This window comes from Colobus angolensis, unplaced genomic scaffold (assembly GCF_000951035.1).
Source record: "Colobus angolensis palliatus isolate OR3802 unplaced genomic scaffold, Cang.pa_1.0 Scaffold132, whole genome shotgun sequence".
In the NCBI taxonomy this organism is placed as follows: domain Eukaryota; kingdom Metazoa; phylum Chordata; class Mammalia; order Primates; family Cercopithecidae; genus Colobus; species Colobus angolensis.
The window spans coordinates 1,121,038-1,134,164 of record NW_012114400.1 but is presented as its reverse complement, the minus strand read 5'-3'; the positions used below and the strand labels follow the sequence as shown (position 1 = coordinate 1,134,164).

The 13,127-nt window shown below is 38.7% G+C and overlaps 1 protein-coding gene across 1 annotated transcript in view; it reads right to left on the bottom strand.

The window, feature by feature from the left end:
* Nucleotides 1-13,127, bottom strand: part of LOC105506128 (chromosome unknown open reading frame, human C1orf21) — a 254,291-nt gene that overhangs the window by 31,123 nt on the left and 210,041 nt on the right. Inside the window, exon 4 of the mRNA XM_011934169.1 lies at nt 6,682-6,758. Within this exon, the coding sequence (XP_011789559.1) occupies nt 6,682-6,758 (77 nt within the window). The remainder of the gene's footprint in view (nt 1-6,681; nt 6,759-13,127) is intronic.

The window sequence follows — 13,127 nt, the reverse complement described above, 5'->3', positions numbered from 1 at the left end:
TCCTGTCCTATGACATTTAACAGCCTTCTTAGTGACACGACTGACAAGGCTGGTGGGGACAAAACAAGATGGTAATGAGAGCAGGGATGAATTACAGATGGGAAGGGCATGGGGAAGTATAGGACTTAGTCTTAATGGGCCATGGTCTTAATGACAGTTGTTTCTACCTAGCAGATAGCTGTGGGTGTTCCAAGGAGGTGAAGGATGCTGGATAAGAGAGGTTATCACACAGCGTTTTCTTTAGTGACTATCAGTGCCTACGGGTTATCCTGTCTGAGGAAGGGGGTTGAGCTTCTGGAATGAGCTTCTTCCCTTCATATCCAAGTGTGGCGAAGAGCCCAACGGACGTACCCTTTAGCATCATGCCTTGTCCTTCAGGGGCCACAAGGAGGGGCACGAGTGACCTGAAACCCTCCAGGCCTCCTGTGACAGACAATGGGGCCTGAGGCTCAGAGGAGGTTCTCCCCCCTGTATAAAAGCAACATTAAAATCTGTGAGCAATGACATTAACTCAGCTATCAAAGGAAAACAATGTATATATCTGATTCCCCTAATCAACTTTCATGGTTTACAAAGCACTTTCACATATATCATGTAATCTTACTGCCCTTTATCTGATCATTCAAATAAGGTAAACATTTTGTTTGGGAAACACGCCCTCTCTTATTGCAGGTTTGAAAGGCAGAACAAAATCTGGGATGATGAGAGTACATTAAACTGTCTCCCCTCTGTAGGATCCTGGACAGAAAAGTCAGTTTGCATAGCTGAGTTTTCCCAGGTTCCTCATGTTTTCACTGTCTCAAGCACCAAAACATTTTTTATTTGAGCCACGTTGGATATAAATCTTTCTAAATTTCATATTCTTATAATAGAGGATCTCTCTCATAAACATTTCTTTTTTTTTTTTTTTGAGATGGAGTCTCACACTTTCGCCCAGGCTGGAGTACAGTGGTGCGATCCCGGCTCACTGCAACTTCCGCCTCCCGGGTTCAAGCGATTCTCCTGCCTCAGCCTCCTGAGTAGTTGGAACTACAGGTGTGAGCCACTGCGTCCAGCTAATTTTTTGTATTTTTAGTAGAGATGAGGTGTCATCACGTTGGCCAGGCTAGTCTCGAACACCTGACCTCAGGTGATCCACTCACCTTGGCCTCCCAAAGTGCTGGGATTACAGGCATGAGTCACTGTGCCCAGCCAGATCTCTCTCTCTCTTAATATAGGTAACTGGATGGACAACCATATGTATATGTTGCCCCAGAAATGTTGCCCTAGAAAATATTCCAGAGACCTCATAAAAAAAGGCATCTTTAGGATTTGACGTTCATTGTGGAAACTCACTGATTGGAGTTTTTAGCATATATTGCCTTGAATATAGCAGGAGGGCAAAAAATATTTCTTAATTAATTGACAGAGTCCACCTATTTAAGTTCATGTGATTCATGACCCCTTGCTGAAGCAGCAGAGTTTGTCAGCATGGGTGATGTGCAGGGCCTGAGTTCTCATCTATAAAACCAGGGCTGGTCACTGAGGTCCCTTCTACTGTCTATGATTGTCACTAACTTCCATTAGCTCCTGTATTTAAATATCACAACATGAAAACTGTGACATTTGGTCAGTACTCATACATATGCACATGAGAGGTATAAGAGGGGGCATTTTTAAACAAAAGTAACTCTGCAAATGTATCTGCCACCTCTGTGATCAAGAATGCCCTTATCACAGGGTCAGGATCCCTATCAGGGGCTTGAGACCAAAAGTGGTGGCTAAGGACCTCGGGATGCTTAACTTCGGGAAAGCAACCACAAAACTCTCAGTGATTTCAGTTTTGTGTCGTCCCATGATATAGAAATGCTCCTTTTTTTTTTTTTGTCTAAGAACATTAGAACATGCCTGCCTGCCTTTGCCACATTTTATAACTCATGAAGAAGAGTCACATACCAGACTGAATCACTCTCTTGACACCTTGAAGTACAGTGCATGGGTTGTGTTAGAAAAGATTGAATGGAAGGAGGCTTTGTTATTGTCAAAGCCCGGTGTACCAGACAGGCTCCTCTAGATAACCTGCATTGTCACTGGAAGTGTGTCAGACATTGCCGGGGAAGCAAATGCCCACACGGGTCACCTGTGCATCGTCTCAGATATGGTGTCATCTGAAAGCAGGAGGCCTTACTCTGCTGTTCTCCATGGGATTATTTCAGAGAGAAGAGAAATCTCTTCAATGAGACAATTTTTATTCTGATGAAATAAAAATTTCCCCATATCAACTGATTCCCGTCTAGATAAACATGGGTCCCCTCTTCCCATGTGAAAGAAACTTATCCACACAGTGGCATGAATACGTGTTTACCTTCAAGAGTACACACTGCACTGTGGAAAACAGTCCCTGCATAACGACTTGATTCTAAAATTCTTTCTGATGCACAATTTGATGATTGTGAGTGGGGAAGATGAGGAGGAAGAGCTCACTGGCTTTTCTATCTTTTTTCAAGATATTAGAAAGGGATCACTGAATTGTTTATGACTGAAGTTTATAAAGGATGAATAATTGATTCTAAGATTCACTTACAAAAGATTCATTAGCATTCACTTACAAAAGCCTGCACACTGGTACCTGACTTAACCAGTAAGGCTCAACAATTTCAGTAATCCCTATTTCTCTCTAGTAACTCAAACTCAACCTTGGAAAACTCAGTGCACCACTGGAGCACTCCCTGTGGCACTCAGTGCTGGCAAAGCTCTTGTGAGTTAACTCTGCACCCTCAGACACTCTTCTTCCTGAGACTTCTCAGCTTCATGGGACTAGGGATGACAATATGATGGCATCTTAATGCAAAGTAAACAAATTAATGAATGATGGGCAAAATGGGCTTTAGAGTTAAAAGATATGGGGCTTTCACTTTTAGTGTCTTAAAAAAGTAAAATCTACAAATGATAAAAAGCTAAGCACAAAAGTATGAGGAGGCAAAGTCCTAATTCCCTAATACCTCACCCGTGAAGCATGGCAGAATAAGCCACCCTAAAATACGCCCACTTTGGCATAAGGACTATTTTGAGCTAAAGGTAACCGAAAACAGCAGGTGCAGGAGGGGAATTCTGACCTCCTCTTTTCTTCCTGAAAGTAGGAGATGAAACTCCCATATGAACAGGGAGGAGGGAAGAAACACCATGAGGAAAGAAACATTCTCATCACCAGAGACAGGGAGTCAAGGCCAAGAGAATTCTGTACTAAGAGACTTCGTTAAAATAATTTTTTTCTTCCTTTAGTCTCCCCACATATTTCAGGTGCTTTTCCACAACTGTCTCTGTTTGTTCAACCTAGTATACAAATATGTGGGTTTTGTCACTTCTTGGGTCTTCATTTTTCTATAGGGGCTCCCATGTACATGTAGAAATTGATATCTTTTCTCCTGTTAAATCTGTCTCATGTCAATTTAACTCTCAGGTCCAGCCAGAAACCCTGAGAGGGTCGGAGTAAAGTTCTGCCTCCCCTGCAAAAATGAAATGCAATTACCAGGTGGGTCCCTGGTAAATCTCGGCCTGAACACAGTTTTTCCTTCATGATCATCATTATTTTTCAACTGGACCTCAGAGAAGCAGATTCATCCTAACCCTCATTCTGTGACAGACCCCTACTAGTAGTTCATGCACAGCTCACTTTTATTTACGTTATTTTGTTTTTTAAAAGTAGTATAATAAACACCTGTGAAACCAAAATAAAAAACAAAAGCGAAGACCTTGACAACCACCCATAGCTGACTCCATGTGAGCTCCCACCCATGTGTGTGTTCCCACAACCCAATGTAACTATCACTCCCTCACTTTGCTTTTATATAGTTTTAATGCATCTCTTTGTGTGCCTTTAAAAGACAGACTATTTCAGTTGCTTTCAACTTTATAGAGTGCATCATGTTCTATGTAATCTTTCAGGACTTACTCTTTTCTTGTAATATTAGACAGCTAGGGCCCATCCAATATTGTGCATTGCTGCTGTGCATTTGTTTGAACTGCTGACTAATATCCCATTGTGTGACTATAGTGTAGTGCATTCACGCAGACTCCTGTTAAAGGCATTTGTGTTGTTTCTAATATTTAAGGCATTTTTACCAAGTGCCAGACAATGCCACAAGCAGTGGGCATACCCTATTTCATTTGTTCTCCAGCCCCACAAGACAGGACCTTTCACTTCCATTTCTCTCTGAGAAAACTGAAGCTCAAAGACAGTAGATCACTTGACTGATATCAAATTAAAGCATTAAATGAAGGTATGAGGATGACATGCCTTCAATGGTGGTATGAGGATGATCTGCCTTTATGGTATGGGACTGTCCTTCCACTAATGGGGAAAAATAAGCCTCATCTTATTTTATGTATCAGTACAGTAAATTGATCCCACATGTCAGCAAGTAGGAAAAGTAAAACTCTTCTCTTGGCCCTCCAGAAAGATTTCTTAATTGAATTCCAGGAATCCAATGTTCTGATTCACAGTTTGAAATACATACACACATGTATGTAATGTGTGTACACACACACACACACACACACGCACACACAAGCATACTGCTGTGGGGAAAACAGAATTTTCTCCTCTGAAAGCTTCAGCACAAGCCAGTCTGTGAAGCATGCTGCTTCAGGGTGTCAATGTTAAGTAAGTATTCTTTCAAACAGAAAAGAGAAATTCTCCTCCGTTCAGTCTCTCTTTATAACTCTGAGATAAGGGAAGTATTTAAAAATAGCATTTTTTAGATATCCTGGATGATAAGGTGGTTTGGCTGTGTTATCAGATATCTGCTGTCCCCAAAGGCAGATAAAGTAGATGAAAGTGATCAGCAGTGAGGTGGGCTAAGGAGGTTGTGACCATAGCACAACATTTACCAGAGGGTGAAAACATCAGCCGCATCATTACACTGACATTGTAAATGGTAAGTGGATTTTAACATGTCCAGTTTTCTTTGAAAGTAAAAATTAAATGACAGAGCCCATTACCTACCCCCTGAGGTCTCCTAACTGCGACACCACAGTGGCCATAGCTGCAGTGATTCCACAGACACTGAGCCAGGGTAAAGTGATTATGTATTAGGTAATTTTTGTCACAATTTTCTGGAAGAATCAGAGATAACATTCTTCTGCTTATGATTTTGATTTATGGGGCTATTGAACATATATGTAACAGTCAAATTTATTTTGGGGTAGGGACGACTGTGTCAAATGTACCAGTGTCATCGGTACTCTCAAGAAATTTGTCTCCATTTAGGTGAAACACCAATAGATTTGTAGCCTCTGGCACAACACAGCCTCTTTGAAGGAGAGGACAGCTTCAAAGTCATACAAAGTACATTTTATCATTAAGGTTAGAGTCAGTTCTAGAACAATCTAGAAAACTACTCGTTATTGTTTTTTAACTTTTGAACGTGCAATGACCTTTTAAATGAAACATTTAGGGATAGTCATCTGTTGGTAATCAACAATCATATTTTCAAGTTTCTACTATAAGTGGGAAAATGTATTAGGTACTCTACAGATCTTCATGTGATATAATCTTTTTCTTCAAGTTAATTTTTTTTCTTTTCTTTTAAACTTTCCAGTTGTGATACAACTAACACACAGAAGACGTATAATGTTATTTGTACTTTTTTCTTTTTTTTTCTTCAAAATAACAATTGAACATTCATGTAATTACCAGCCAGATTAAGAAATAGAGCGTCTGGTTCCATTGTCTTCCATTTGGTCAGAAACAACTAATATTCTGAATTTAATGCCTTTTCATTTCCTTATATATCTTTATTGTTTTACCATATACTGATAGACAATATATGCCTTAGTTCTGCTTTTTTGACTTCATGTGAATGAAATCATATGTAGACATGTACCACTGCTTACTCCACTGCCTCATCCTTACGAGATTCCTCCATCATGATGTGTGTACCTACAGTCACTGATTTATAGTATTCCCGCAGTTTAGATGCCACAGTTTAGTTACCCATTATATTTTCAATGGACATTTGGGTTTTGCCTTTAAGAGCTTTAAGAGCTTCTTAATTTTAATACAGTCATATTAATTAATGATTTTCTTTAAGAACTACATCCTTTGTGTCTTATTCAAAATTCTTCCCTACCTCATGGTCATAGTGATAGTCTTCTCTGTTTTCTTCTAACTGACCTACAAAGTCAGCTTTGTCATGTGTTGTAGGTCTGTTTTCTTTATTCTGTTCTGTTACACCAACCCACACTTTCTCAATTACTAAAGCTTTATATTAGATCTTGATTATCTGGTAGGCAAAATGGAATTCACTCTGAAAACATTTTTAGCTTTAAAAACAATGCAGTTGTCCCTTGGTATCTGTGGGGGATTGGTTCCACAACCTCCCTGCAGATACCAAAATCTGCAGATGCTCAAATCCCTGATATAAAATGGTACAGTATTTGCATAACCCCCACACATCCTCCCATATACTCTAAATCATCTCTAGATTACTTATAATAACTAATGAAGTGCCTACACATCACTTCATTCACATGAATTCAACATAGTACTTGGTGTGCGGCAAGTTCAAATTTTGTTTTTTGGAACTTTGTAGAATTACTAATTTTTGAATATTTTTGATCTATGGTTAGTTGAATCCATAGATGCAGAATCCATGGATATGGAAGGCCAACTACATAAGGAAAACAGAAACTAGAACTTACTTTGCTCTGGGTTGATGAACTAATCCCGGAACCTCTTTATTAGTTTTAAGTCTTACATTTGAGCTGGCACTTTTTTCCTGAAACACATAAACACACACATGTAAAAGACAAGATTAGAATTCACAATTAAACAAGTGTATGAGTTTTCATCACAGAAACGTTCAATCTGTTTGGGGCCCTATACTATGGCTGGTTACCTCACAAGGGCAAAAAAGTCCTTGCAAAGATGACACACAGAACAGGTAGAACCTGCCAAACAGGGAGCATTGCTATGAAAAGCGAAATTAGCTTTATAACAACTGTCACTCTGTTTAGAAAACAATGTGCAGTTAATATTTAATTCTTTAACACTAATAGTAATGAATGAAAGAACAGAAGATCTAGTATCAAGAGAAACAAAACAGCAGCAATACAATCACAGCCTTTGTTCACTTGCTCAGGTTAACTGACTTCCGAGCAATTTATTTGTAAAAGACAACTGCACTTACTGAGATGTAGAGTTTGCTGAAGGCCCTAGCTGTGACAGGAACAGGAACATGACTAAAACTCACAACAAATGCTGAGATTGAATTCAGTTGAGTTAATACAATTCAGTCCTAGCCTGTATTCAAGAAACACTTCTTTGGCTTTTAGCCCGACCTAATATCTTATTCCCAATAACTAGCCACATGGGAAGGAAATACTCTCAAATCTTAAATGCTAGTATATCAGTAAGGACATGATCTCAATGATACTACTGCTCTGTGTTTTTCAACATTATCTTAAAAAGATATTCAAGGTAATTTATAATTTGCTCATGAAACATACCCCTGAAATGAAAGGAAAGACCACTCTGAACCTATGTAACAGGTGACTATATACACTTGAGGAACTTGACATAAGGCCACAATTAAAGACCAAGTCTAGAGTGAGGAATAAAAACTGCCATGGGCCGATGCAACATTCTCATCACATGCAGAGTGATGTGGGATGACACATAAAAAAGATGGTTTCCAAATGAGCTCTTTTTGAGGTCCTATTTCTCCTAGCACAGCAGAAGCCACCTAAGTCAGTGAAACTCCAATGACTTACACATTCTGGTTGTTTGTTATTAACCATCAAACTTATGTGAGCTTATGTGCCTATCATCAGTACTCCAAAAAAATATGTGATTTTGTTTGTGTTCTTTTAGGAAAAGAAACAATCATAAATTTCTTGCAGTCTATCTTACCTTCTTTACCTTATACTAACTTCAGAATGTTTTCATGAACATCTAAGAAAGATAAAACATATTGTTCGGTCTATTGACGTACGTCAGGGAATAGCAGATGAACACTCCTAATCTTTTACACAGCAGGTGGGAGAAATTAGAAAACCTGAATGCACTCACATCAGAAGGTCAAGGCCCATGTCCATTCTTTACCACATGGGGTAAGAGGCCTGGCACTTCATGGGAGGCACTCAGCAAATACTGGTGAATGAATGAATGATGTCAGCAAGTCATTCACTTGTTTTTAAAATTCAGAGGTAAAAATAGCTCAAATGCAGTCTCTTTGTAGGACTGAAGACATAGGTTCTTTCCAAGTTGGTTCTTTTCTCCTTTAAATCTTAGGTTGTCTTAGATTAAACACTGAAAATGAACAAGACCTTACCCTCTTTCTCTTTCACATAATTTCCACAACTCTTTGAGCTTAAAAGAAATGCACATTGCTGAGGCAGGAAAGTGACTTCTAATTCTAAAAATGCAAAGGATATACAGTGGTATACTATTTATATTCCATTTATTTAACTATACCCTTCAAAATTATGTTGCCTCAGCAAGTCTTTCTTAAAAACCCATTCTGTGGTTGCTAAGTAAGGAACAATCTCCCCAAACAACAGAGGCTCAATGGACAAGCAGGACTGAGAACAAGCTGGCCCTCAGTAACGCATCACTCCCAGGAGTGTACTTCTAGGGCCAAAAGTGAGACAGAGGCAACAGGAGGAAAAGCAGTTTTGGATTTCCCATATAATTTCAAAAAAACTTCCTTCTACTATGTATTTACAATGTGTTCGCTCAGTTTCACAAATTTTCACTCACCAAGACCAATAATAACCACTCACTGAGCACTTACTGTAAGTCAGGCATTATTCTAAGCACTTACACATATTAATTCATTTTAACATTCACAAATATTTCTACATATTAACTCATTTTTATGCCTATAATACCTCTCACAGATGGGTTCCATTGTTATCCCCATTTTACAGATGAGGAAGCTGAGGCATACAGAGGTGAAGCACTTACCTGAGACCATACAAGTAATAAGCAGTAGCACGGGGATTTGAACCCAAGCAGTGTGGCCCCAAACTCCATGCTATTCGCTACTAGGCCAGCATTTCTCAAACTTTTTACAGGCAAATGTCACCATGCCTGGCTAATTTTTATATTTTTGTAGAGATGGGGTTTCACCATGTTGGCCAGGCTGGTCTAAAGTTCCCTTACCTCACATAATCTGCCTGCCTTTTACCTATCTCCAAATTTTGACACATTTCATTGTACAACATAAAAAAATCCCATTTGTTAAAATCACCATGAATCTCATCAGAAAACCATTGTCGGAAGCTGTCAAGCCCATGGTGGTGAATGCAAGTTTTCCAAACTTCCAGATTTTGCCTAAAGTTTGAATTTTATCAATGGTAAGAGATACTGTCAGTTATTTTTCTTGAAGTGTCAGGCTCTCTTATTCTTTTTTAAGAAAATGATTTACCAAATACCAGGTCTGAATATCCATAATTTATCTGCCAGAGATCCATATTTTTAAAATAGAGATGATGTCCCATAAAAAACAATTCCTAGTTCAGCTTTCAACTCAATAGACTACGGAGGTGCTTTTCTCCATGATAACCACCTAACTTGGACATGCAGAAGAAATGCTTTATGCATACTTCCCATTTCATCGCACAGGCTATTAAAAAGCTATGCATCCAAAGTCTCAGGATACAAAATCAATGTACAAAATCAATGTAAACCATGGCCGGGCACAGTGGCTCATGCTTGTAATCCTAGCACTTTGGGAGGCCGAGGCAGGCAGATTATGTGAGGTAAGGGAGCTCTAGACCTGTCTGGCCAACAGGGTAAAACCCCATCTCTACAAAAATATAAAAAATTAGCCAGGCATGGTGACATGTGCCTGTAATCCCAGGTACTCGGGAGGCTAAGGCAGGAGAATCGATCATGACCTGCACTCCAGCCTGGGCAACAGAGCAAGACTCTGTCTCAAAAAAAAAAAAAACATAAAAAAACCCCAAAATCACTAGCACTCCTATACACCAACAACAGTCATGCCAAAAGCTATTAGGAATGCAGTCCCATTCACAACACACACACACACACACACACATAATACCTAGGAATACAGGTAAGCAGGGAGGCGAAAGATCTCTACGAGAACTACAAAACACTGCTCAAAGAAATGAGAGATAATACAAGTGGAAAAAACATTCCACGCTTATGGATAGGAAGAATCAATATTGTTAAAAAGGCCATACTACCCAAAGCAATTTATAGATTCAATGCTATTTCTATTAAACTACCAATGTCTTCACAGAACTAGAAAAAAACTATTTTAAAATTCATATGGAACAAAAAAAAGAGTCCAAATAGCCAAGGCTATCCTAAGGAAAAAGAACAAAGCTGGAGGCATCACGCGACCCAACTCTATGCTACAGGACTACAGCAACCAAAACAGCATAGTACTGGTACAAAAACAGACACATAGACCAATGGAACAGAACAGAGAACCCAGAACTAAGGCTGCACACCTACAACTATCTGATCTTTGACAAACCTGACAATAACAAGCAATGGGGAAAGGATTCCCTATTCAATAAATGGTGCTAGAATAACTGGCTAACCATATGCAGAAGCTTGAAACTGGACCCCTTCCTTACGCGATATACAAAAATGAACTCAAGATGGAATAAAGACTTAAATGTCAAACCCAAAACTATAAAAACCCTGGAAGACAACCTAGGCAATAGCATTCTCGACATAGGAATGGACAAAGATTTCATGACAAAGACACCAAAAACAACTGCAACAGGAGCAAAAATTGACAAACGGGATCTAATTAAACTAAAGAGCTTCTGCTCAGCAAAACAAAATGAAACAAAAAACAAAAAACTATCATCAGAATGAACAGACAACCTACAGAATGGGAGAAAAATTTTGCAAACTATGCATTTGACAAGGTCTATTATCCAGCATCAATAAGGAACTTAAACAAATTTACAAGAAAAAAAACCCCAAGCAACCCCCATTAAAAAGTGGACAAAAGACATGAACAAACACTTCTCAAAAGAAGACAAACATGCAGCCAACAGTCATATGAAAAAAAGCTTAACATCACTGATCATTAGAGAAATGCAAATCAAAACCACAGTGAGATACCATCTCATATCAGTCAGAATGGCTATTAAAAAGTTGAAAAATAACAGATGCTATTGAGGTTGTGGAGAAAAAGGAACACTTATACACTGTTGGTGGGAGTGTAAATTAATTCAACCATTGTGAAAGACAGTGTGGCGATTCCTCAAAGATCTAAAAACAGAACTACCACTTGACCCAGTCATCCCATTACTGATTATAAACCCAAAGGAACATAAATCATTCTATCATAAAGACACATGCATGCACATGTGCATTACAGCACTACTCATAATAGCAAAGACATGGAATCAACCCAAATGCCCATCGGTGGTAGACTGAATAAAGAAAATATACATATACACCATGGAGTACCATGTAGCCATAAAAAAGAATGAGGTCATGTCCTTTGCAGGAACATGGATGGAACTGGAGGCCATTACCCTTAGCAAACTAACAGAGGAACAAAAACCAAATATCTCATGTTCTCAATTATAAGTGGGAGCTAAATAATGAGAACACATGGACACATGGGGGGAACATCACACACTGGAACCTATCAGAGGGTGGAAGGTGGGAGGTGGGAGAGGATCAGGAAAAGTAACTAATGGGTATTAGACTTAATACCTGGGTGACAAAATAATCTGTACAACAAACCCCTATGACATGCATTTACCTATGTAACAAACCTGCATGTGTACCCCTGAACTGAAAATAAAAGTTAAATAAAGGTATGCATACAAACCACAACATTTTATAAACTAAATAATTTTTACTGCTTCATTGAGGGCACTCCTAAGTGAAAACAGCAGTGGAGAATACAATGACTACTAATAAGGTTTGATGCCAATGCCTTGGTTTAGGCTAAGGCACCAGCAGTTTACCTTACTGTTGCCGTTGCAGCATCAGTGCATACGTTAACACCATGAAAAAGGCAAACAGCCTCTTAGTATCATTAGGAAAATGGCTTCAAGAACTCCCTGACAAAGTCTCAGGGACCCCCAGACCACACTTTGACCATAGCGCATCTCTATTTCTTTTGCACAGAAAAGAACTACTAATTATTTAATTATGCTACGTACCTTATTTTTAAAAACAAATATTTAACAGCCTTATGGGGGTAAAATTTACATTCTATAAAATTCTCCCACTATAACTATATGATTAAATGATTTTAGTAAATCTATAGAGCTATGCAGTCATCACCACAATCCAGTTTCAACACAGTGCCATCATCCCAGAAAGCTTCTTTATCACCATTTACAGGTCATCCCTGCTCTCATTCATAATGCTGGGCAACCACAGATCTGCTTTCAGTCTCTAGAAATTTGCCTTTCCTAGATTCATATCACGAAATCACACAATATTTAGCCTTTTTGCCTAGCATTTTTCACTTGGCATAATGTTTTTGAGATTCATCCAAATTGTAGCATATAATAGTATTTTATTTATTTTCATTGCTAAATAATATTCCAATGTATGGATACAACACATTTTGTTCATCTCCCCATCCCTTGAGGGACACTGATACTGTGTTCAGTCTGTGGTTATTACGAATAGCAATGTTATGAACATTCGGATAGAAGTCTTTTTGTAGACATGTTTTCAATTCTCTAAGGTAGATTCCTAGGAGTAGAACTGCTAGATTACATAGTAAGTTTATGTTTCATTATTGAAGACATTCCAAACTGTTTTCCAAGGTGGCTGCACCATTTTATATTCCCATCAACAATGCACAATGGCTGTCGTTTCTCCACATCTGCACCACCAACACTTGGCATTGTCTTTTCAACTATTGTCATTCTAGGTAGTGTGTAGTGGGATCTCATTGTGGGCTTTATTTATTTGAAAAACATGATTTTTTAAAGCTTGTTATATTGGTGTATCCTCCAGAAAATCCGCCTTGGGAGCATGTGTATACTTACTGGTTGGCTGCATTTGCATAAAGAAGTCCGTTTTACATTTGTTAACAAACATTTAACTTCTACTTTGGGATTTGTTTGTTGGGAAAGGGTAGGTTTAAAGAGACCTGCGAAGAAGAAGAGGAAGAAGAGGAAGA